The sequence below is a fragment of the Pleurodeles waltl genome, chromosome 10 (genome assembly GCF_031143425.1).
Source record: "Pleurodeles waltl isolate 20211129_DDA chromosome 10, aPleWal1.hap1.20221129, whole genome shotgun sequence".
Classification (NCBI taxonomy): domain Eukaryota; kingdom Metazoa; phylum Chordata; class Amphibia; order Caudata; family Salamandridae; genus Pleurodeles; species Pleurodeles waltl.
The window spans coordinates 1,002,663,543-1,002,690,570 of NC_090449.1; the positions used below are offsets into that span (position 1 = coordinate 1,002,663,543).

The window sequence follows — 27,028 nt, forward strand, 5'->3', positions numbered from 1 at the left end:
AATTATGGGTAGCAGCTGTGGTGGCGAAGAGTTTTGGGGGTTTCTGAATGGGGTTGAGTTTAGGGTGGGGAGGGGTTTTAAGGATTCAGGGATGGGTGGAGTTTAGATGTAGAATGGGGTTTTTAGGGTTCAGGAATGAGTAGTTTAGGGTGATGAGTTCTTACAGGTCATGGATTGTTGGTGTTTAAGGGTGGTGAGAATTAGTTTTTAGGGTTCAGGGATGGGTGGAGTGTGGTGAAGTGTTTTAAGGGTATGGGATGGGTGGGATGTTGGCACTGAAAGTTTTTATGGTTCAGCAACGGATGGATTTGGGGTAGTGAGTAAATTTATGTTTCAGGGATGGTGGAATTGTGGGGTTGAAACGTATTTAGACTTCAGGGACGAACGTAGCTTAGGTGTGGTGGGCGATTTTAGGAGGCAGGCATTAGTGGTGTTTAGGGATTGTGAGGGTTCAGCAATGGATGATGTTTATGGGTGGTGATGGGTCATAAATTTAAAAGCATCTGAAGTAGTTGGCAGTGTCAAAAATATACATATGAAATACTGTCCCCTAAAGTAAATCACAGAAATAAATATCTCAGACAAAATCTGTTTCTGAAAGTAAGACGTGCAACCATTGCATTCACACTTAGAAAATAAGCAATCAAAAGCCAGATTTGACCAAAAAGACATTCTATAAATTGGTTTCTACGAAAACATAAATGCCATTTAGTCTGAAATGTTCAAAGAAACAGTTTAGATGAAATGGTTTCTCCACAATTGAACTCCATGAACTTGTTTTTGTTAAATCACAAACAACCATTGTGCACCTCCATACAGTGTATTCAACTCAGTAGCCACACTACATTAACTATAACTCGTGCCTTCTCCATGGACTGCCTATACCATTTTATATAATCTCAGTTATACCAACTAAAATAGTAGTATTTACAGGAACAGTTATGATATTGCCATCAAATGTTTGACTAAACACAATGATTGATAGAGTGGCGAGTTATATTTAAGGTAGTGTGGCTACCGAGCTGAATATACTTTATATGGAGGTGTGCAAGTTACAATAATTTTGATGTGTTGAGTACTTTATAAATTAAAGTTGAAAGTTTTAAAATGCATATTTTTCTGTAGTTTAAGTTTGGTTGTAGATAAACAATAAGTAATGTTATATTAATTTAAAGGTGCTGTGTAAATTATAAAGGTATTACTGTAAGTTCATAATTTGTAGTGGTTGTGTGTTTTGTTTTGTAAAGAAATAACAAGGAAAATGTCACTCACACTGTAAGCATCTGTTTGTAGCATGTAGTACTGTAGATTCACATGCTGTGTATACTTCTGCCATCTAGTGTTTGACCCGGACGTGTACAAGTTGTTTTTCATCAAAGAAGTATTTAGATTCATGAGGAACTATGACTCTTGGAGATAATGTGCATAGTCATCAGCTCCATTGCTAGATTGTTTTCAATCATGGTTGGTGAAAATGGAATGTGAAGCGAAACCATATATAGAGAGATGTCCATGCATAACAGGAAAAAGAGATAGTAAAACATACCTGTAGGAAGTTGGCTCTATATGCACTATTTCAAAGTAAGAAATAGCATGCACAGAGTCCAAGGGTTCCCCCTAGAGGTAAGATAGTGGCAAAAAGAGATAATTCTAATGCTCTATTTTGTGGTAGTGTGGTCGAGCAGTAGGCTTATCAGAGGGTAGTGTTAAGCATTTGTTGTACACACACAGGCAATAAATGAGGAACACACACACTCAAAGACAATTCCAGGCCAATAGGTTTTTATATAGAAAAATATATTTTCTTAGTTTATTTTAAGAACCACAGGTTCAAGATTTACAAGTAATACTTCAAATGAAAGGTATTTCACTCAGGTATCTTAGGAACTTTGAATCAACACAATATCATGTACAGTTTTAGCAAAAATGGCAATAAGCTATTTTAAAACTAGACACTGCAATTTTCAACAGTTCCTGGGGGAGGTAAGTTTTGGTTAGTTTTGCAGTTAAGTAAAACACCTACAGGGTTCAAAGTTGGGTCCAAGGTAGCCCACCGTTGGGGGTTCAGGGCAACCCCAAAGTTACCACACCAGCAGCTCAGGGCTGGTCCGGTGCAGAGGTCAAAGTGGTGCCCAAAACGCATAGGCTTCAATGGAGAATGGGGTGCCCCGGTTCCAGTCTGCCAGCATGTAAGTACCTGCGACTTCGGAGGGCAGACCAGGGGGGTTTTGTAGGGCACCGGGGGGGACAGAAGTCAGCACAGAAAGTACCCCCCCAGCAGCACGGGGGTGGCCGGGTGCAGTGTGCAAACAGGCGTCGGGTTCGCAATAGGTTTCAATGGGAGACCCAGGGGTCTCTTCAGCGATGCAGGCAGGCAAGGGGGGAGCTCCTCGGAGTAGCCACCACTTGGGCAAGGGAGAGGGCCACCTGGGGGTCACTTCTGCACTGGAGGTCGGATCCTTCAGGTCCTGGGGGCTGCGGGTGCAGTGTCTTTACCAGGCGTCGGGTTCTTTGAAGCAGGCAGTCGCGGTCAGGGGGAGCCTCTGGATTCCCTCTGCAGGCGTCGCTGTGGGGTCTCGGGGGGGGGGGGGTCAACTCTGGCTACTCACGGGCTTGCAGTCGCCGGGGAGTCCTCCCTGTAGTGTTGTTTCTCCGCAGGTCGAGCCGGGAGCGTCGGGTGCAGAGTGGAAAGTCTCACACTTCCGGCGGGAAATGTGGAGTCCTTTAAAAGTTGTTTCTTTGTTGCAAGTTTCAGTCTTTGTGGAACAGGGCCGCTGTCCTCGGGAGTTCTTGGTCCTTTTAGATGCAGGGTAGTCCTTTGAGGCTTTAGAGGTCGCTGGACCATGGGGGACGCGTCGCTGTTGCAGTTTTTCTCGAAGTGGGGAGACAGGCCGGTAGGGCTGGGGCCAAAGCAGTTGGTGTCTCCGTCTTCTCTGCAGGGCTTCAGGTCAGCAGTCCTTCTTCGTCTTCAGGTTGCAGGAATCTATCTTGCTAGGTTCTGGGGGCCCCTAAATACTCAATTTAGGGGTGTGTTTAGGTCTGGGGGGTTAGTAGCCAATGGCTACTAGCCCTGAGGGTGGCTACACCCTCTTTGTGCCTCCTCCCTGAGGGGAGGGAGGCACATCCCTAATCCTATTGGGGGAATCCTCCATCTGCAAGATGGAGGATTTCTAAAAGTCAGAGTCACCTCAGCTCAGGACACCTTAGGGGTTGTCCTGACTGGCCAGTGACTCCTCCTTGTTTTTCTCATTATCTCCTCCGGCCTTGCCGCCAAAAGTGGGGCCGTGGCCGGAGGGGGCGGGCAGCTCCACTAGCTGGGATGCCCTGTGGCGCTGTAACAAAGGGGGTGAGCCTTTGAGGCTCACCGCCAGGTGTTACTGTTCCTGCTGGGGGAGGTGAGAAGCACCTCCACCCAGTACAGGCTTTGTTACTAGCCACAGAGTGACAAAGGCACTCTCCCCATGTGGCCAGCAACATGTCTGGTGTGTGGCAGGCTGGTAAAACTAGTCAGCCCACACTGGAAGTCGGGTATGTTTTCAGGGGGCATCTCTAAGATGCCATCTGGGTGAATTTCACAATAAAATGTACACTGGCATCAGTGTGCATTTATTGTGCTGAGAAGTTTGATACCAAACTTCCCAGTTTTCAGTGTAGCCATTATGGTGCTGTGGAGTTCCTGTATGACAGACTCTCAGACCATATACTCTTATGGCTACCCTGCACTTACAATGTCTAAGGTTTTGCTTAGACACTGTAGGGGCATAGTGCTCATGCACTTATGCCCTCACCTGTGGTATAGTGCACCCTGCCTTAGGGCTGTAAGGCCTGCTAGAGGGGTGACTTATCTATTCCATAGGCAGTGTGAGGTTGGCATGGCACCCTGAGGGCAGTGCCATGTCGACTTAGTCATTTTCTCCCCACCAGCACACACAAGCTGGCAAGCAGTGTGCACGTGCTGAGTGAGGGGGTCCCCAGGGTGGCATAAGACATGCTGCAGCCCTAAGAGACCTTCCCTGGCATCAGGGCCCTTGGTACCAGTTACAAGGGACTTACCCAGATTCCAAGGTGTGCCAATTGTGGAGACAAAGGTACAGTTTAGGGAAAGAACACTGGTGCTGGGGCCTGGGTAGCAGGCCTCAGCACACTTTCAAATCATAACTTGGCATCAGCAAAGGCAAAAAGTCAGGGGGTAACCATGCCAAGGAGGCATTTCCTTACAATACCGCAACAGCCAGAGGCGTTCAGGGAGAAGGGGTTGGCGCATGTGACTCTTCAGCACTACATGCCACAAACAGTTGCTTATAGGCTAAGTCACATTTTTCGTTCGAGGCATGTGCGGCTGTTGATACCCATGCTGTGCATAGACAGTAAAGCATTCCTCCCAAAAAGCAGTGGCAAGCCTGTGGGTTTTGTATTAGATTCAAAGAGTGTATGAAGAAATGCCTAACCAACATTAGCTTATTGGTGGGCTGGGACATCCACACAGTAGTGATTTTTGAAAGTTTGTGTGGTGTGGACCAATTAGCTGCTTTGCATTCATCAGCTATAGGAATGTTCCCCAAGAAGGCCATAATGGCTGTCTTTCTCCAAGTAGAGTGTGCTCTAGGAGGAGTGGGTAGAGTCCTCTTGGCTTAGATCATGCCTGAATGCATTTAACTATACATCTGGCAATGCTTAACTTGGAAGGAGCCTTCCCTTTGTGTGGTTCAGAGAAAGCAACAATTCGCTGTTGTGTCTTTCTGAATGGTCTGGTTCTATCAACGTAGTACATGAGAACTCGTTTTATATCCAAAAAATTGAAAGCCCGTTATGCAACTGAATGAGGTGGTGGAAAAAAATGGGAAGGTCAATGGACTGACTGAGGTGGAAGCGACACACCACCTTAGGGAGGAACGTGAGGTTGGTGTAGAGGACAACCCTATCTCTATGTACTTGGAACAAAGGTTCTTCCAGAGTTAATGCCTGAAGCTCACTGGCATGCCCGAGTGAGGTGGTAGCAACTAGAAATGTCACCTTTCAAGAGAGGAACAGAAGGGGCAGATGCGGAAGGGTTTAAACAGAGGTAGGTCTGCACACTTCCTTAAGAATGCTTATGTCTTCTGGTGAAAGAGTAAGGTACCCCAATGAGGTACTATGGCAATGCAGGAGGCCATCATGCCTAGGAGGCGCTTAACTGTTCTGACAGTGAGTTGCTGATTTGGTTGAAACAAAAAGGAGCAGTTGGTAAAAGGGCTGGATCCTAGCAGGATTTGGATAGGCTATGCCTACCTCAGAGTAGAGAATAGCCCCTAGGTATGGCTGGATGTGGAGGGGTTGGAGGTGTGATTCTGTGGCATTTATGGTAAATTCTAAGCAATGAAGCAGGTCTATTGTGGCCTGTGTGTGTTTGCTGCATTGCTGGCGGACTGCACTTTTCCTCAGCCAGTTGTCCAGATATGGGAAAACATAGATGTTTTGTCTGCGCAGGTATGCAGCCACAACTGCAAAGCACTTGGTGAACAACCATGGCCCAGTAGCAACCCCAAAGGGGAGCACTCTAAACTAGTAATGCCTTATGCTGGCCATAAATCTAAGATACCAGCGAAGAGCTGGATAAATTGTTATACTTCAGGTTGAGCGGAGCCATAAATTCACCTTGCTGGAGAAGCAGAAAGACATCCTGAAGTGTCACCATGTGAAAGTGCTCTGACAGGATGTAATCATTACGGGGTCCGAGATCCAGAATAGGTCTGAGAGACCAGTCTTTTTTTGGTATCCAGAAGTCCAATGAGTAAACTCCTGTGCCTTGCTGATGGTGGGGGACTGGTTTGATAGCCTCTTTGAGGAGGAGAGCTTTGATCTCTCTGAGCAGCCTCTACTGTTCTGGTGAGTGTGTGTTTGCCGGAGGAATGGTGATAGGTGTGAAAGTGAACTCCAGAGATTACCCATGTTGGATAATGTCCCACACCCACTGGTGTGAAGTGACAGTTTGCCAAGCGGGAAAGAAGCCTTATAGGCACCCCCCCAACAAGTGTAGTGTGGTTGGGGGAGAAGGGGTAAGTGGCGGGTGTAGCTCCTTTAGGGGAGGTACCCTTGCCTCTGGAATTGTTTCCCCTATAGGACTCTCTAAAACAAACCTGCAGGAAGACTGCTGGCCCTGGAGTGCTGAAAGTACATGGAGGCTTCAGAAGAGGTTGTCTTTGAGCCTCCACGATAAAGGATGTGGCGAAAGGAGCTGCAGGGAGCTGGTGTTTGCAGTGCCTCAATGGCTTTCGCTGTTTCTGTATCTTTTTTTAAGCTTGCCCTCTGCAGCTTTCACATGTCCCCTTGTCCAATGCTCTTCTGGGAAGTAGTAGAGGAGCTCCTCCATCTTATCCCAGTGGGCACAATCATATCTTGCTAGAAGTGAGACAGAATTAGCTTTGTGCTAGTAGTTGGCTGACTTCTTAGCCACCCGTTTCTCTTTTGCATCAATCCATTTGCTTTTCTTTTCTTTACAAGCAGTAGTGATTACAGGAGTGTCAGGAAGGAGCTGACCATGAGTTTAGATGTGGTCAGAAGGGGAGGCCTTATATTTTTTTAATCCACCCTAGGTGTTATAACCCTAGCTCGGACAGAAATGGCAGAAAGAAAACAATCTAACAATGGAGCTGACAAACATGTGCATTACCTCCAAGAGTATAATAATGTAGAGTGGAGTGGCCTAGAGTGGAGTGGAGTGGTGTATAATGGAGTATCGTATAGTGGAATGGCATATAGTGTAATAGCGTAGCGTGGAGTGGCATATAGTGGAATGGCGTTAAGTGGAGTGTGTTAGTTAAAACAGACATAGCTTGAAAGCCTATGAACGGATGTAAATACAATGTAGCAGGAAAATAGGTTACTAGATGTAATTGGTCATCTTTGGTGGTATGTGTGAATAGTTTAAGTAGTTTTACAATTTTTAAATAATGAGTTATATTTTGTACACCGTTGTAAATTTGAGGAATACCGGGGTACATGTTCATAAGGCAGTATGTGCCTCGCTAATGGCTGTGACTGCCAAATGTAAAAGCAGCCATGTCGTTTTCAGCACAGTTTGGATGCATTCTGCATTTCTCTATGTTCTGGGTTAGGGTCTTACATACAGGTAAGTATTAGGTTTTATTCCTTCTTATTACCACTTTAATAGAGTGGTAATAGGTAGAGATATGTATTTATAACCTTCTGTATATCTGTACAGCAGTTTACCAAGAACTGCACATTTTCAAACAATTCTTTTAAGTAGCGCTATCATTTGTAGAAGATTTGTGAAGATTTAAATATGTTAAAAATAGGAAATACACTGTAATACACTATATTTGTAAAATATATTATAGTACAGTGTATTTTTATTTTTTAACATTTATTATTATTTTTTAATGTATTTTGGTACAGCGGTACTCCCAAGGCAGTACCATGGTCCACCATACATTTAAAAAAAAATTAAAAAATCTACATATTAATTTATAACTATCTTTCCCTATCTATTACTACTTTAATAAAGCGATAACAGACATGGAAAATATATCAAACCTAATACTTACATTTATACACGGGTAAAATGCAGGACACAGCCAAAATGTACATAAAAACAACATGACTGCCTTTACCTTTTGTAAAGGCAGTCATTAGCTAATCACATAATGCATTGTCATTGCTATGTATCACGGTACTTCTGAGACATATCACAAAAATACTGCAAAAATAGATTTCACTAAGTTTAAATGCCTTATAAATTAAAACATACTTACCTGCAGAACCCAAAAGGATCATCTGCACACCATAATCTCTAATCCTGCCCAATGTCATGTGAATCTGTTCAGCTGTTTTTGCTCTACACTAGATACAAATCGCTATGGAAAAATACACTGGTGGAAACAAGTGTTTTGGGACCCCCTTTTATCTTTGCACCCCTAGACCAACCACTCCAAAACTTTCAATCCTTCATCAATGTAGAAAATGCTATATGACGGGAAAGTTGCATGGAGATTCGGCAAATCGAGGCATAGTTATTAGCAACAAAAATTCAGAGGAATTCCTATATCTGTAATCCTGACTATAACTACAGAGTACTTACTGCTACTCTGTAATAGATATATAAACACACACAGTCATTCCTTGGTGTAAAAATGACAAGAGGGTTTGTCCCTTTCTAGCTCGGTGTGGATGGCACTGTGCTATTCCTATGCTTAAAAATTCTGGTAGAGAAACAGACATCTGTGGTGAGCAGATTTAGTGTCGCTGGTGTTGTATGGTGCTCCATACCAAATAGCAACTCTCTGCCTAAATTTAGGAACTGCCTAAATTTGGGAACTACGTATTCCATTCACAATAAAAAACTGCTGTGTATACAATAAACTGAGCATATGCAACAACCTTCTGGAGTGTGGGCACTTACTTTGAGAAACACAGAAAGCGTTTGGTATGTATGTGTGTGTAGGTTTATATTTCACTAAAAAATCAAACCAAAGGTTACAGGGATGTCATAGTTAGGTTTAGGTTTTACACACACAAAACCATAGAAATTCTGCAGAAAATCAAACCAAAGGTTACAGGGATGTCATAGTTAGGTTTAGGTTTTACACACACAAAACCATAGAAATTCAGCAGAGTTATTTCAAGTAACTAACTCATCCTCTAAGGTAACTATAACTCACAAACTTGCGATGCAGTTTTCTCATCAACAATTGTACTGCAAATGTTACAGTGATATTATCAATTATGTCATCGTAGTATTTCTCACATGTGATGTAATATGTGGGGTAATTAGCAGTGCTCCTTTTTTATTAGCTAAATGTTTTAATAGGACAATGATTAAATATGCTCAATGTCTTCACAAATTGTAAACATTATGTTGACATGAATTATATTCCCAGTACATTCCTTTGACTAGACCAATAGATTGGATGACATGTATTAATATGGTCACTTCTATAGGATATTTGTTAATTAATTGTGTAAGATCCTTCTTCTAGATATTTTGATTCATTCCTGGAAGGAACTGCTGTTGTTTTATGAATTTCTTATAATAATGGGGGGACCAGGGGAGTTCCGGTCCAGTTCACAGTCTCCTCTATCTAAATATAATTTCAAGCAGAGTACACTGTTCCATATATCACTTCCTAGGTGGCTTATTAGGGATCTGGAAGGGTCACTAGCAGCATCTGCTGCTTGACATTCTTTGACATATTAGGCATGAAACATGTCGACCAGGAATGAGCGTCCGTGTAAATACATTGGTTTTATCTCTTTCTACACACCGACTATTTTCCTTTTTTAGAGACTAAGAACATTATTTCCGTAGGTTTCCTGATCTGCTTTTAATTTGGCATAGATATGAATTTCTATTAAAAGCAGAGCCTTTTGCAGATCTATAGCCAATTTCAATTCAAACGTATCCAATCTTCTCACTCACCTTCTGAAGTAAATTGGCTACACCAGCTGCTTCTAGGCGATTCACATCAAAAGATCTTATATTGCAGCACCAGTCCAACAAGGGCAGGCCCAATGATGAAGCATGCCACCTTTTGGTGGGTGAGAGCACTTGCTTCAAGAAGCAGATGCTCCTTGTGACTCCTCCAGGTCTCTAGTAAGCCACCTAGTGACTTGTATCGGAACAGTATAGTGTGGTTGAAGTTTTATGAATTTCCCCATCTTCCTTTGGGGTAAAAGGGGCGTCCTATTTTTGTTGCCATCCAAGTATGAAGTGAGATTACAACACTGATGTCCCAGCTTAAGTAACACAGTCCTTGGTGTCCATGCTGGACCTCAAAATATGTCTCTCTGGGTCCTGGCGATCCAGAAGAGTTTGGGTGAAGGGGATGTGGAAATCTTCTGACAGTTTGGAAAAAATATCACTCACCATATAGCAGAGGGCAAGGATACAGCACCTCAAGCAGCACTCAGCATTTAATGATCAGACTGGCAAGCTTGCCGATGAGAATACTTTCTTGCTCATGGAGTCAGTTTTCTTAAAATCCCTGTCCAATGTTGCAGTTGCTAATGCAATTCGAATGACATGACTGGGCAAGGTTTGAAAAATAAGAAACTCTGGAGTCAGACACCCTGTCAAAAATGTTAGATCACCAGGTGCAAGTTTGTGCTGCTGAGCTATGGGGTGAATATCAACAGGAATTAGCAAGGTGAATACACTACAGAAGAGAGGTGGCTATGCTTCCAGGTTTGCACTTCCTACGTATGTATACAATTACTGGGGAAAGTTATGTATTTACAATTGTGAATGGTGCTCATAGGGTGTCCTACTGGTACTGCACCCAATCACCAAGGGTGCAACAAGTACTGATTGGCGATCCAATCAGAACTGAAAGGTGCATTTTGAACTACCAAGGCACCACAAAGAGAGTCCACCAAATCCATATTGTAATAGAGTATATTAGTAAGAGTTCTGAAAACGGCTTGTAAATGGTTGAAGTTTATTCTTTCAAAGGCGCGATTAATCCAAAAACAGCCGCCACGTGTTTCGTCATCATGACTTTCTCAAAGCTGCAAAAATGATATGTCAACAAGAGTATACATGAGATAAAACAACAACATCAGGGAAACATTATTGTTGTTACAGTTCCACGACACCAAATGTTAGAATTTCCACTTGTGTTTTACACTTATAAACAATGAGGTAAAGCGACTCCCTCAAAGATGGTGGTCGTTAGGAAGAGAACGAAATAAACATGCAACTCTTATTATTTGTTTTGCTAGATGGTAGAGTGATGTAGGTTTATAGCGATACTGTGTGCATGCAATGCCTATTCGCAGTGTCCAAAATTCTCAGGCCGTAAGACACGTATATCATCAAACAGTGAAAGAAAGTGATGTTAGTCCAAACAAGAAAAAAAAAACAACAGTCCCAAATGGTGAGTGTACAAAGATCTGAGTATATTACTCAGTGACGGCAATTCAGAAAGAATACATAAGGCACATACCATGTATTGTCGAAAACAACGACCAAACGTAAAGCGCTAATTGAGCTGTCAATAAAGTATTCTTCGAAAAAAGGGGAGAACAAAAAGGAAAACCAAGGACCTCTTCGACGTAAAAGCATGAGTTCAATGGTGTCACACACCTTAGACTCCAGAGAACTATTCAGTAACCCAAAAAATTGATTAAATCAAGTTATGGAAGAATGAAAGTTAAGCATTACCATTGAGTATACAGTTGCCATATATGATAGTACGGAAACTAAATCAAAGCATGGGATGGGTTGAAAAGAACCAACTTGCGACAAACTAGAATTGCCACTGTGATTATGTCTAAAAACATGAACAGAAAGGAACATATCTATAGTGAGCTGTCTGCCAACGTACTGGAAGGTCTCAAAAAATTCAAGAAGAGATGGCTATGATAAGCCTGTAGTGAACATAATAACCAATGTAAGATAGGCAATTGTTGCTGTGAAGAATACGTATCTCCCAACCCAGATAGTCATACACCTGGTATGCCCCATGGTTCTTCTGACACAATGAATTAAGGTAACGTAACATGTAAGGTAGAGGAAAATCAGTATGGCACGCCTGTATTTTCAAAGGCCCATTAATGAAGGTCAACAATGTAGCTACTACTGTCTGCCATGAATAAAAACAAAATTATTTGCCTCTAATAAAGAGCCTACCACGTTACGGCATACTGTAATTTTTGCATAATAATGACAGACTTGCAGATATGAAATGTGCTAAATAAAGCAAAAACGAACAAAGCGTGAGGTCACCAGTCAAGTAAAAATAGCAGTCAATGCCAGTGCTATGAGAATTAGACTGACTCGTTAAGCATAGACACCCCCTGACCGGAAGACTCTGAGCGTAATAAAAATAAAAGACTTGTAACTGAAGCACAATCAAATTAGTGACCGAGTTAAAAAGCATTAAAGACGTAAACCTAAAGCACTCACCATGAAATGTTAATGCCGTGCCGAGCGAAAAACAAAATTGCAATCGTGCGAGAGAAGCCGGTGAGCAGGTTTAGATGCACGTAACCCATGGTGATAGAAAGAGGTCTTGATTAGCACCCGTTTGTGGGGTAGAGGAACTCATAAGCACCATTTAGGAATGTACAAAATAGCATGTAGAAATAATGTTAAGAACCGAAGATGTGACGTACGTGCGGATGAAGGTGTCACCAACACGAGAAACGTGGATGGAATTGTCATCTTCAGAAACATTGTAAATATAACGAACATAGAATAGTGTATGATACATAAGTCGTGGTAATAGAATATTATATACTATTCATTACGATGTGTCGCAAATCTCGATAACGAATAGTATTGTAAGCGTACATATGCAAGGACAATGTTAATGACATAAGGAAGGGCCTAATATTGTTCTGACTGTAATTACACGGACCCATTAACATACAAAATAATTTGAGTCAAAAGATAAACGTTTGTGGCGTAGAAGAAAGCGGAGGCACCATTTTGGAATGTACAGAGTAGCATGTAGAACTACAGGTATACACCGAAGTTGTGAGAGTAGACATTCATACAGCAAAATTATTCTGTTTAATTGGGACCAACTCCAGATTAGTATTCATATTGCTCATTCTTCGTATAATGAATGTATATGCGGATGAAGGTATCATCAGCACAGAAAAAGGCCTAATGTCATATGCATTGAACTGTGCATCTTGAGAAACCTTGCGAATATACTCAAATATAGAATTACATCTGATATATAATTGTAGTACAATGTGGAATATTATATACTCTTCATTGCGATATGTCGCAAATCTAAATGTAAAAAAGTGTAGTAAGCGTATATGTACAAGGACAATTATTACAGACATAGAGAAGAGCCTACTATTGTCTTGACTTTAATTGCACAGCTTCATTGACATGAAAAATAAATGTTGTTCAAAATAAATGAAAGTATGGTCTTACAAAACAAAAGAGAGAGGGGGGACTAACAATGTTGTTCTCTGGTTGATTGCCCCCAAAAGGTAAATGTATCTAGCCCACAAAACATTATACTTCAATAATGGATGACCTGTGAGTCCTCATTGCAGCATACAACAAACTTCAAACTTCAAAATGACAAATGGAGATGGTATATAGGTTGTACCACATAACAACAGTTGTTTTTACATAGTACATGAGAACAGTGGGCAGAGCTAGAAATAAAGCAGAACATAACATAAAGCACTTCTTCTGATCATCTAGTTTCAAAGGAACACATGTAAGTCTTTATCAATATTGAGAGCCTGTTCCACCTCTTTGAGTCTAATAATCCATTTGCTCTCATACGTCTCAACATCAAAGTCTTATTCCCCTACCCTTGGTAAAGTACCTACTGTATCAATACCATGAACAGTAATCCCCAAAATGTATCTTTGTCCATCCACAGGATTGTAATGCGGTGCAAAGTGATAGTCTGTGTTGTTATGTCTAATAGCCCTTATGTGTTCCTAGATTCTTTCTTCAAGTGGCCTTATAGTACTGCCACATAGATGCGATTGCATACACATATTAGACACTAAACCACATATCTGGTATTACAATTCATAAATTTTGAGATCTTATGTGAAACCATAGTGTTGTACTGAAAGGTAACAATCTTGACACAGTAACAAATATTATAATGCCCACATTTATAGAAGCCATAGGGTAGTTTGGGTAACCATGTTGTGTTGGTGGGGTAAGTAAGGGTGAAAGATAGCCGCACTCCTAAGGAAGCCTGACTGAAGCCTGACTAGCGCCACGGCATTCGCCCGTTTGCGAACATACATTTTGGGACTTATCAGGGTCCTACATACAGATTACTTCGTTCTCGTGGTCTTTCTTGCATTAAGGTGTATTTACCTTACACCTGAATTACAGTTTCTGAGATGATGAGTTATCCTACGCGTTGTTCCATGCATTAAATTGATTACCTCACTTCATCCATTAGCCTTGAAAAAGTCACCAGTGTGACGAAACACGTGTTGGCTGTTTCTGGCTCGATGCTCTTTCTCACTGGATATATTTCGTCCATCAATAAAGAGACTATCTTTTGTGAATAGATGTGAACAACCGACGTGCCTACTCTCTTCTATTTAACAGCAACTATGCATTACAGAGCTTGAATTTTTGCATCACACTATGTAGCATGTTGTGTTGGTCTCGGGTGTAAAAAACTACGGTCCCCTACTGTGTTTAACACTTGGTTTAGTGGTAATTCCATTTTTTAGCTGTTGTCAGCTAGCAAAAAGGACTCATGTCTATGAAGAATTTTGTAAATCTGGGGACTAAGAGCATTGTAAGGGGTAATGAGGGACAATTTTCTATGTTCCTTACGTTTTCCCTTGCTGGAGGCCGTGAGGAGAGTATCGTGTTTCGTTTTTTTAATCCTATTACTGGCCTCAAATAGGAGGCTCCCAGGATAACCCTGTGTTGTGAAATGTTGTTCCATTAAGTGTAGCTCACTTTGGAATTTTGTATCCTGACTGCAGTTGTCTGAATCTGGTGGCTTCACAATAGGGAATAAACTTAATTTGCAAATGCAGATGAGAGCTCTTGGCATGCAGTATGGAATTGCAGGCTGTCGGTTTCTTATACATCTTGGAACATAGTTTGTTGTTGTTTATATACAGGGTGATGTCGAAAAAAATCAACCTGGGTAGTACTGTGTTGGCTGGAGAATTTGATGTTGAAAACATTATCGTTTAGATGTTGGATGAACTGACAAAGAGTCAGAATCACCAGACCAGAACACAAGTACATCATCTATGTATCTGCCCCAGTATATGACATCTTGAATTAGTTCTGGAAAGCACTTCTGCCATAAATGTACTTTTTCAAAAAAGCCCGTACACAGATTAGCGAAGGATGGAGAGAATTTTGCCCCCATGGCTACTCCCTGTATTTGGCTGTACCATGTTCCATTATGTATGAACAGATTGTTATTCAAAACAGTTTCAATAAGATCCATCAACATATTTGAATGTTCCAACAAAGTCACATCCTACTTGTCTAAATAATGCTGTATGGCGACCATACCCTCAGCCTTGGGGATGCTGGTATAAAGTGAAGCGACATCAAGAGTAACTAAATAATGACCGTCCATCCACTTAGTCACTGATTTTGCACAATAAATCTTTAGTATCCTTAATGAATTAAGGTAAGCTGCATACAAATGGTTGTAGAAAAGTATTGATGAATTCTGATAGTTTTTCAGTGGGGGACCCTATTCCTGAGATGATTGGGCCTACCTGGTGGGAAGGAATCTGTTTTGTATTTTCGGAAGAATGTAAATGCATGGTGATTTGGGTGCATATCTTTTATGGTCATATTACTAGGTGTAATGCTGACAGAAATAGGAGAAGCTGGTATGTTTTCTCTTGAGGGAATTTGTATATCTTACATTTACGAATGAACTTATACAAATTTATGTGTTTTTCAGCAAAATTAGGTAAAGAAGTAGGAACAAAGCCCAAACCTTTGTTGATAATTTTTATTTGTTGTGCGTCAAGTTTCAAGTTCGATATATTCACAATGGAAATTTCATTATGTGAACCCCCAAGGTCCTGAAGATTATGGTCTAATTTCTCTGATTGCGGGTAATTGGTCTCGTGGTGACACCCTCTCGTTCTTTCTCTGTTTCTTTTCCCTCTTTTGACCCATTTAAGCGTGTTTCCTGTATTTTGCGCAGTTGCTTGTGTCCCTTGCGATACCGCTCAAATTCAGTCATTGAAGCCAGGGTAGTCCCTTACCAGCATCTACTGTGGAACTTTTCCCAGGACCATCAGCAGTGCAAAGGCAGGGAAGCAAAGCTTGCATTTTTTAGGTTTGTATTTGTCTTCTAACTTAGTGACGGGGGCAAGAATGACTGCACGTTGGAATGGGAACGGCCCCAATTCTTGTGTTCCGTGACTTAAAGCTTGGCTTCCTGCTCTGATGGCCATCAGGTGCATTAGGAAAAAGTTTCACGGGACGTGGAGTCTTGTTTGATGTCAAACACTAGAGACAATGTTCTGCTGATCCATAACTCACATCTGCTCGAGACAAACAGCTTAACTCTCTCATTCAGGAAAGTAGACACCCAGGCACACTGTCAGATAGAAGCTTGATAAACTCAGTACAATCACTAAAAAGGTAACAGACCTGCATCAAAAGGCATGCATAATGAGTAACTGGTGTCAGCCTGTAGAGGTGGCATCTTTATACGGCTATGTGTTGTTGTGTTCAGAGGCGAGACAGAGTAAAGACAGCTGCCGATGGCACCACCTACCAGTGTGGAGGAGCTGTTGCAAAGAGTTTTTCGGCACCACCTACTAGTGTAGAGGAGCTGTTGCAAAGAGCTTTCCAGATCCTGTCTGGCACTTAGGAATATTTATCAGGTGAGGTATCTGTAGTCAGAAGTATTCAATAGAGACTCAATTCTCTTTAAATCTCTTAAAGTAGGAACAATGGTCTCTGGTGTCTAGCACTAGGCAGCATTATTTTAATCTAGTGGGAAAGCTGTTTAGACAAATATTGTCTTGCAAACTGTCCAGGCTGGCAACGTAATGTAACTGCTTCAAATGGGCGCTAAAAATGTTCCCCAATATTCTAGGGCTGATTTCAGAAGTAAGTTGGTTAAGTTTAAGATCTCTACTACTGAAAACTGGTGGGGAACTGTTTGGTACCCTTAATATAACATCACATGAAAACCCTGGAATGCTTGCGAGACACAGTATTAAGTGGGAGCTAAAAGAAGCCTTATGAAATATTTAATACCAGTCTTATACTTCATGGAGCAGTTGTGGTTCCAACGGGGCTGAAAGATTAATTTTCATTCATAGCACAATTTCTCAAATACACTGGCTCTTTTCATTCTCGAGTGGATTGAGGATACAACAGCTCATCCTTCTGCAAAATAACCCCAGTCTGCTCCAGACAGTTTTTTTCCTGAGCCTCATATGATCGATTCCAATATGTGGTTCTTGGATTAATCGCAATCCTACACAGAATGGTTTGTTATGCCCATAATTATAGGACAAGCAAACCTGTTGCAAAAAATGTAAACATCTTGAAAAATGTTGTTTATTAATTTATAGTGAATCCGAGAGATTAACCAACAGATCCAATTGAAGTCAAATATCAAAGAGCATAGTCTAGAACAGTAAGAAGTATTAATGAGATACAATTCTCTCCCTGCTTATGAGGTTGCTTACTTGACAACAGAAAGCCAGGTCGAACTGTCCATTCTTTTCTCAGTCACACAACTGGAAAACCAGACCTGATGGAAACTGCATTTTAAAAGACATACTTATTTAACAAATAATTTAAAATCTTATGTCTATGCTATCTTGAAGACCAAACCCATTTTGTGGTAATTACAAAATGTCCCAATTAAAACCAGTCACAAGTCTTAGACTGTAGTGAATATGTAAAGTTTTTTTCATTCAAATAAAGCATCTTTATCTCTACCTTGTTCTGTTTCAAGGAAGACAATGGTTTTGCTTTTGAAAAGACCATCTCCGAGTACAAACCATTGTTTACATGCAACCTGGGGTGGTTGTATGTTTGGAAAGGTTGGCAGTCAGAATCCCACATTTACTCCGATGAGAATGTATATTCTCCAAATTGACATTTATCAGATTACATTTTAAGAAATGGATCAATAAATACCACACATGTACAAGTCATTGGGTTTTTGTGCATTGATGCAATGACATAAGCACACAAAGTACAATACCAGAAAGAGCTAGCCACACCTTTGGTGAAATTATTTGCTTACATATAATCACACTGGATGGCACACCATCTCTCACCTACTGTGACATGCTTCATTAGTGGGTTTCCCATTTATTACCTAGATGAATCCTCCCTGGCATCTTTCTGTTTAGTCAACTAGCAATGAGATCTCGAATTCAGATGTGGTTAATTGCAGACACATCCTAAGTCTATTCTACCTTAGTCCTGACATACAGGGAGTGCAGAATTATTAGGCAAGTTGTATTTTTGAGGATTAATTTTATTATTGAACAACAACCATGTTCTCAATGAACCCAAAAAACTCATTAATATCAAAGCTGAATATTTTTGGAAGTAGTTTTTAGTTTGTTTTTAGTTTTAGCTATGTTAGGGGGATATCTGTGTGTGCAGGTGACTATTACTGTGCATAATTATTAGGCAACTTAACAAAAAAAAAATATATACCCATTTCAATTATTTATTATTACCAGTGAAACCAATATAACATCTCAACATTCACAAATATACATTTCTGACATTCAAAAACAAAACAAAAACAAATCAGTGACCAATATAGCCACCTTTCTTTGCAAGGACACTCAAAAGCCTGCCATCCATGGATTCTGTCAGTGTTTTGATCTGTTCACCATCAACATTGCGTGTAGCAGCAACCACAGCCTCCCAGACACTGTTCAGAGAGGTGTACTGTTTTCCCTCCTTGTAAATCTCACATTTGATGATGGACCACAGGTTCTCAATGGGGTTCAGATCAGGTGAACAAGGAGGCCATGTCATTAGATTTCCTTCTTTTGTACCCTTTCTTGCCAGCCACGCTGTGGAGTACTTGGACGCGTGTGATGGAGCATTGTCCTGCATGAAAATCATGTTTTTCTTGAAGGATGCAGACTTCTTCCTGTACCACTGCTTGAAGAAGGTGTCTTCCAGGAACTGGCAGTAGGACTGGGAGTTGAGCTTGACTCCATCCTCAACCCGAAAAGGCCCCACAATTTGATGATACCAGCCCAAACCAGTACTCCACCTCCACCTTGCTGGCGTCTGAGTCGGACTGGAGCTCTCTGCCCTTTACCAATCCAGCCACGGGCCCATCCATCTGGCCCATCAAGACTCACTCTCATTTCATCAGTCCATAAAACCTTAGAAAAATCAGTCTTGAGATATTTCTTGGCCCAGTCTTGACGTTTCAGCTTGTGTGTCTTGTTCAGTGGTGGTCGTCTTTCAGCCTTTCTTACCTTGGCCATGTCTCTGAGTATTGCACACCTTGTGCTTTTGGGCACTCCAGTGATGTTGCAGCTCTGAAATATGGCCAAACTGGTGGCAAGTGGCATCGTGGCAGCTGCACGCTTGACTTTTCTCAGTTCATGGGCAGTTATTTTGCGCCTTGGTTTTTCCACACGCTTCTTGCGACCCTGTTGACTATTTTGAATGAAACGCTTGATTGTTCGATGATCACGCTTCAGAAGCTTTGCAATTTTAAGAGTGCTGCATCCCTCTGCAAGATATCTCACTATTTTTGACTTTTCTGAGCCTGTCAAGTCCTTCTTTCAACCCATTTTGCCAAAGGAAAGGAAGTTGCCTAATAATTATGCACACCTGATATAGGGTGTTGATGTCATTAGACCACACCCCTTCTCATTACAGAGATGCACATCACCTAATATGCTTAATTGGTAGTAGGCTTTCGAGCCTATACAGCTTGGAGTAAGACAACATGCATAAAGAGGATAATGTGGTCAAAATACTCATTTGCCTAATAATTCTGCACTCCCTGTACAATTTCACTTTAAGATACTATAAGTGAGATCTCATGGCCTACTGTGTCAAGAAAGGTGCCTGACATGTGATGCCATTCTAAGTACACTTAGAATGGAATCACTATGAACAGAAATGATGCAAAGGTTTGACCCTCTTATTTTTAATCGTGTGGAAAAGAGGTTGAATAGATGTGTGGACAACAGGAAGCCATAACAATCTACTTAACATCAGGAGAACATCAATACTCTTGCTTATTAGAGAACTTATGAATCATGCCACACTAGGTGGGTAGTGTTCTTCATCAAGTAAGAGGGTATGTAATTGGATAACAACAACAACATTTTAGCTACTGTGTGTTTATTAATGACTTTAGTGGGTGTGTTAATTTACTCCCACTCCCTCATATATATTTTAGGATTACTTCAATGGCAACTGTTATTTCCTGTACTGTTAAGATAAACTATGTATTTTCATCACATAAGGGTTATTTTATACATGACCAGACCTTCCTCAAGTGTTATTCATTTTAATACTGCTGAATCCACATACTTCTGTCTTCTCACTTCAGATAGCAGAGCATAGTGGAAGTATTTCATTCACTACAGCAAGTTCAGAAATGGGAATCTGTGGGAATTTTTGGACAGTAAATAGATAAGGGAGCAGCTTGGAGGACTGAATAACGCAGCGTCAGCCACTTGCCAAGTTTGCAAATGTGACTGAACAACTGCTGCTGTTTTGAGTTGTGGACTGGGTTTGTACAAGGTAAGAGAACATGCTTATTCGGGGACTCTGTACATTTATGAGTTATCTGAAACTAATGTGAAAAAAGAGAAATTCCATTTAGAAGCAAAGGCAACAAATACATAAAACAGTGTAATCTAAAAGATAATCATTTATTAATAAATACTTTCACTTTAAAATTGTAAGAAAATGTTCTCCTACTTCATAGTATACAGGATGTACAGGATATCGGCTTGGTCCTGTAAACTGGGGCACTCTCGCAACTGTCCAACCAGTGCCTTGAAATCCACATTTCCAGCAGCGTCTTTGGGGAGGTGGACCTCAGCAGGTATGTTCAGTACCTAGTAACAGAATCAGAATCCAATAAATATGAACGTTTCTTGCATTAGGGACCAAACAAATATGTTTTTACTCCGCAAACCCAGTGAGCAGCGATGGATAGCCCAAAAGGCACATGCTTGAGGGCAGCAGCACTAAGGGGCTCCATGAGTGCCATACCAACACCAAACAACAGGCTGAAAAATAAGTAGCACATTGACACCTCTGGTGAAGAACATCAAATACAATGATACTATGCCAGCAAAAGGAAGAAGGCACCTCCCTTAGTGGTTCACCTAGTGGCACCTGTGTGAGAAACTCTGTGCCACCTACTTTAAACCAAAACACAGACTGAAGCAATATACATCTAAAGTACCTATCAACATGAACATTTGTCTGCATACATGGAAAAAACAATCACAATGGATAATCAACAGGAGTTCTATGGCTGAATCTCTCCCTCTACATCATAAGGCTAAATGTGTTTCAAAATACCTATAGGTCAAATAATAACACTGCCTGCTGTGAACTTCCTAGCCAATGACAAATAACATGGCGGCCACGATCCAGGTTCCAGGTTCCAGGAAGCAGGTACCAACATCTTTTACGCCACATAGAGTCAGGCTCCCAGTTGTCCCCTCAGCTTCAGGAATAAATGGCTGGCACTCCAAAATTAAATTGAGACACCTGCTGTGAAACTGTTGGGCATTCTGCTCGAAGATTCACTATTCATATCATAACATAGGCTTCAGGTACTAGTGCTGCTCCTCTAGCTCAGATAGATGCTAAATGTTTGTAAGATTAAACCCAAACAATCAAAGAGAATTAATCAATTTGCTTTGAATCAGCTCATTTAATTTTTGGTCCAAGCAAACAATAGGTTGATTTACTAAAGACAAATGCTCTGGTGTATAAACATTGTCCATAATGAAATAGAGCAAAAGAAACAAAGGCAGGTGAGAGCATAGGCCTTATTGAAAGGAGAATGCACTCCCAAGGTGTGCTATCAGTTGAGCATACTATTTCCAGCAGCCCGAGGTAATATAATGATATGTGCAAATCAGAGACTCTGACCTATGCAAATCTGCCTCTCCTTTTTCCCATTGTGCAGACAGTGTTGTTTTTAAGTTGTCTTTTCCATTTTCTTTACATTATGGCTAACATGAAAAGATTGTCCCTTCTAGGCTCCTTCTCACAATACTGTTCCCATATGGCAAAATGCAGAGGCAAGCCATGTCATACAAGCCTGAGTTCCTGACTTTTATGCCACCATAAGACCAATGAACTTGTTCAGGCATATTTATCAGGTAACACCAGACTGTTAGTTCTTGAAAGGGGGGAGGTAGGATCCCCAGAGGTAGATCAGCATTGAGTCTATTATAAATCCACTCGATCCCAGATTCATGGCAATGCATTAAAACTCACAATTAGTGTCACACCCATAAATCCATGGAAATGTTATGTCTGATTAGGTTTACCAATACAGCAATGGAACAATGTTTAATAAATACAAAGGTATCTGGGCGGAAAAAAATCCTAAAAAGTAAAAAAAAAAGTTAACACGAAGGCTGAGAAACTAAGAGCTAAATGGAAGTTTGACCCCAGGAGGCCTGGCACCTACACAAGAAGGTGTAACTCATTTTGTGTAAGCAGTTGTTTAATAATAGTTTTTGGGGTAGGCAGCCACAATTCTCTTTTCGGTTTTCCTAATTCCTTTCAATAATGTGACTTCCATTCAGCTCACTCATGGCTATTAATAATAGCATGGTCCTTGATGGGCATCCTAACCATGCATATTGCTAGGAGGGCAACAAGTAAAAGTTATTGACCTCTAATCCTAGTTCTCTTTCGGGGGGATACTCATCAAAGTAATAAGCACTGAATCCCAGAGCACATCAAAAAGTATACATATATGTATAACCATAATTTGCACTACAATACTTTATATATATGTTTGCAGCCTAAAGAAGATAGAAATGGACACACTGAAGTAAAGTCCATCTTAGCTAGGCCAGACTCCGTCGTAGCTCATGGGTGCTGCCATCTTCCTCATCTCGGACACAGGAAATCGTCATGTTCTCTGTTTCAGCAGAATCATTGTCATGTCTGTCTTTTTACACCTTTGTCACCAGACCTCATCTTTGTAGAAACCGATTTCATCAAGTTCTTTGATCAGTGACATAGATACAACATATAAGGCAACAGTCACCTGGGTCAAATCTTGAATCCCCCAATATTTCAAGGATAATGACTCATGTAGATATTTAATCAAGAGTTTAGTCTGAATTGACATCCTTCTTCCCTATATGTCCGTAAAACAACATCAGAAATGTATGCTTTGATGTTCTTAATCTCTGTCAGACATTCCAATCTCTGATAGGACTGACACACATATTGCCAGCGCACTTCGCAAATGATACATCTTGCCTGAAGCATCAATCTGATAGAGCCAAGTCTCGGAGGAAGAGCAACCGACTGCTACTGCGGGGAATACAGTTTTTACACCTCAGCTCATAAAGACATCCCTTGCTGTCAACATGCTATGCAGTGCATCTCTTCTTCCTAAGACACTATATTGTAAGTTGCTCTGCCTTTCATGCTCTCCTAATACAGTTCACAGAAATAGGCAATAGGGTGTTGGGTTCCAGATGGTATTTTAAATGATTTTTTAACAATGCTGGAATTGTTCATTTTGTTCCTAGTAACAAGTCTCATTGCTGTTTTTATAATATTCTGTGCAGTCGTTCCTGTAGTAATAAATATGTTTAACAGTGTTCTTTCTTCTTAGTACAGTGTGTGTGATATTGTGAATGATGGAATGAGATTTTGCTGCTGTTTACATGGAGCCCCTGATCCCATTATGGGATTGATAGTGACTCAAAAGCAATATTTTTACATCAATTATACATTGACTAATGTCTTGCGTGTGACTTATCTTTCACAGTCAGCAATTGTGCATTGAACAAGGTTCACGTGTCATCCGTGGGTGGGAAGGCACCCCTTATAGAGTTATGCCAAAGTCGTAATTAAAATAGTGCTATGACATCAGCTTTGACCACGCTGCTATGTGATATGTCTAAAAACATTCCCCAAACCAATAGATTTCACAGAGGCGAAACCTACTGGCTTTGCCAATGCTCGTTTCCCATCCTGTGGGTTTTCTAATTTTTTTATTCTAATCACAAATTGAATCCATTCATCATGCAGCACCTGTTGGTATAGGGGTCATTTGCAGGTAAGTAGGTACAAAACGCCTCAAAACGCGAGGTGCCCATAATGAGCGAATGAATGTATATATGACTTTCTACTCCTGGGTGGTGTTCAAGCCTACTGATGCTGCCTGAGGGCGGTTTCATGGATACACAGTGGCAGATCCACCTATACAATATAAGGTTTACAAATCAAGAACACCGAAATTGGTTTGGTGGTCATTTGCCAAACATGAACAGACATGTTCACCCAGAACCGCTGCTACACTCCTGTTCCTCACTCTCAAACTCTGTCTTGAGCATAAGTAGTGGGGGTTTTAAATTACATAGTTACCCTCACAGGAGACTCGTACAGTTTGTGTTCGCACCCTGAGCTCCTGGCTTGCTGTAGTAGTAGGACCTGCTGCTTCTGCACAAATAGAAACCATTAGTCCGCAGACTATTAATTTTATCACGGGCAAAGCGCCTGCAAAGCATGATTAAATGGCTTACTGGATTGCTTGCAAGACCAACCAGTTAGAGGCACTACCACCCAAGACAAACACAGAATACTGACTATATGTCTTCCTCTTGGGACGGTGTTTCCCGTAGAGGAGTGTAACTCCTAGGGAAACATCTTTGAAAGCATTTATATCAATACGCATGGTACGCCTTCATTGGTGGTACTCCCTGGTGTACTTAGACAAGTACAAAACAAACATGGAGCTGCACCCGCTTTGGATTTAGGAATGAAGTTAATGGAAAAGTTCTCCACAGTTTTCTCTATCATTCTAGGCAACAAGAGGGGGGAGGCACCAGTACAGCCTATGCGTCAGAGACTTGAAAAAGTTCCTGTTCAGGTCTGTGAACCACCAAAGTAATTGCGAAAGTTTACACCTCTGTATGGAAACAGAAACCTTAGGTACTCAACCCATTAAGCCACATTTAAAACCTAAAAATGAGACCAAGGGTTCCATAAAAGATAAATCCGCAATGGAAGGGAATCCGGCAGAGGTGGTTATATCTTTAAAGACCGTGAGAATATTAAAAAATTCTGATCGGTATCAGAATTCTGATAGCCATTCTTCAAGTCCTTTCAGGACACTGAAGGTAAAAGAACAGTAAGGGGGAGACAATTCGGGTACCAAAGAAAGGAGGAGTACAGTAAAAAAAAAAAGTGAAGGAGAACGCAAGACAGACATCAGCGTAGAGAGGGAAGAGAAAGGATTGGATTCTGAAACCCCAATGAAAAAGAAGAAAGTTGCAAGACTTCATAAGAAACATGTTCACTCAACTATGAGTCCTATTGAAAAACAGGACTCGGTGATAGCTCTTCTAGACAGTGCTGCATCAGTTACAATGGTACATCAGACGCTTCAGAGGTTGCTGGATGCAAATCCAACTGAAGGCTTTATACAGATCGAGACTCCAGATAAACATTTAAATCCTGATAGGGTTTATGACTTATAAATACAAATCCAAGGGGACATATAACGTATAATCAAAGCAGTCTTCTGGACCCAACTATCTGATGATTATGACATCATCCTAGCAGAAGAAGACTGGCCTCCAGCCTTCCCTGGGGGGAGGAAGTTATAAAGGTAACCTCTTCAAGATTCTCTGAAGAAATCAGGAACATCTAAGCTGGTGAATGGGCCGTAAGACAGGCTCCAGCTTTATAAAGAAATCAAGCGGGGTGGGATGAACACTCTAGGCCATGTTATTCCCCTACGTAGTGAACCACTACTTCAAGCACAATACCTCTTAAAACCAGAAGCAAAATTTGGCATAAAGCAATATTAGAACAATTGCATTATCAAGGCATAAAAAGTCTTGTGTTTCACAAATGAACATACTCCTTTTTCCTGTCTCTAAACCAGACGCTTCTTATACAAAAGTCTTAGACTAAAGAAATTTGAACGTGCATACCCGAACTTATGCAGTTGAAGCTCACACAACACATGCTCAATGACAAACCTGGAGTGGAACAAAATACAAAACAACCCTGGATATTTCCAATGGGTTTTTCAGTCAACACATAGCACCTGAAAGTGAGTAGCTAACTGCTTTCAATTTGATGGAGTTAAGTTCGTATGCCTTTGATTGCCCATGGGCTATAAGCATAGCCCTGGCTTGTTTTCAGCAAGGAAGAAATAATGGAGATCTTACATCCAGATCCGGAGGTACTGTTATCCACCAATGATATCCACTTAACCGATGATGACTCAACTCTATGCCTTACTAGGATAGACAGAGTTGTGACTATGTTAACCTCACATGGTTACAAAACAAATTTTAAGGAATCAAATTTCACCTACCTGAAGGTGACCTTCCTTATACAGGGCAAGGGTTTAGCTCAGGGCTTCCTCTGGAAGTGTGCTACCTTTAAGTGTGCTACTTTGCAACCTTCCGATACACTGAAAATGCTGCAATCCCTGTTGAGGTTTCTTAACTTTGGACTAATTAATTTGCCTCATCCTGCAGAGAGAGTGAAGCCTCTGTATGACCTGATTTCTCTAACGTTTTACTCCAAACAGTGGCAGAGCACACACTGATAGCTTATTTGCTCTACAAGCAGACAAGCTTGAAACAAAATATTTACAAACGAGGGACAATAAAACCAACCTAATTAGAGTCATACCAGGTCACAATGGTTACGCCAATGTGACCTACAATGAGGAACAGACCTTCCTGCATAATGGGCCTCTTCCTTGAGTGCAGTGGATATAAAATTTCAGTATGATCCAAATTTTCTAACACAAGCTTTTCTCCAATATGAACAGTAGACTGTTACGACCCTAAACACTTTACCTGTTGAAAAACATACTTACCTTTGGTAACGCCTTATCTGGTAAAGACATTTTCTAGTTGCAGATTCTATACCATAGAATTTTCTACCGGCTTCAGTCTGGATCCAGAGATTTTTCTCGAGCAGTACCCTTTTGCGGCATTAGGTGGCATTTCTGTCCTCTGCGTCCATTGTCTGCTTCATCAACACCAGATATGTCGACGTGGGACCCACATAGGCACCACCCTGGCATGCTAATGTCAGATTCTTTTCACAACTTTCCACACCAAAAGTGCGGTGCCATGAAAAACAATGACCAATGCAGCGTCACAACTAGGGCCCTGAAAGGTAAGTCCCTGCCTCTAGAAATATATTTGCAGAGCGGGAAGGATGGGTGGGTGGGTCGGGTAGGAATCTGAAACTAGAATATGTCTCTACTAGATAATACGTTACCGAAGGTAAGTAACTTGTTCATCTGATAGAGATATCTAGTTGTAGATTCCTTACCTTAGAATAGATACCCAGGCAATACCATCCCCGGAGGAGGGTCTGCAAACT

At 41.1% G+C, this 27,028-nt stretch overlaps 1 protein-coding gene across 2 annotated transcripts in view; it reads right to left on the reverse strand.

Moving 5' to 3' along the window:
- PHKA1 (phosphorylase kinase regulatory subunit alpha 1) overlaps positions 1 to 27,028 on the reverse strand; it is a 967,577-nt gene that overhangs the window by 355,124 nt on the left and 585,425 nt on the right. For both annotated transcript variants that reach the window (XM_069211854.1, XM_069211853.1), the window contains exon 21: positions 20,378 to 20,517. In XM_069211854.1, coding sequence (XP_069067955.1) covers positions 20,378 to 20,517 — 140 coding nt within the window. The remainder of the gene's footprint in view (positions 1 to 20,377; positions 20,518 to 27,028) is intronic.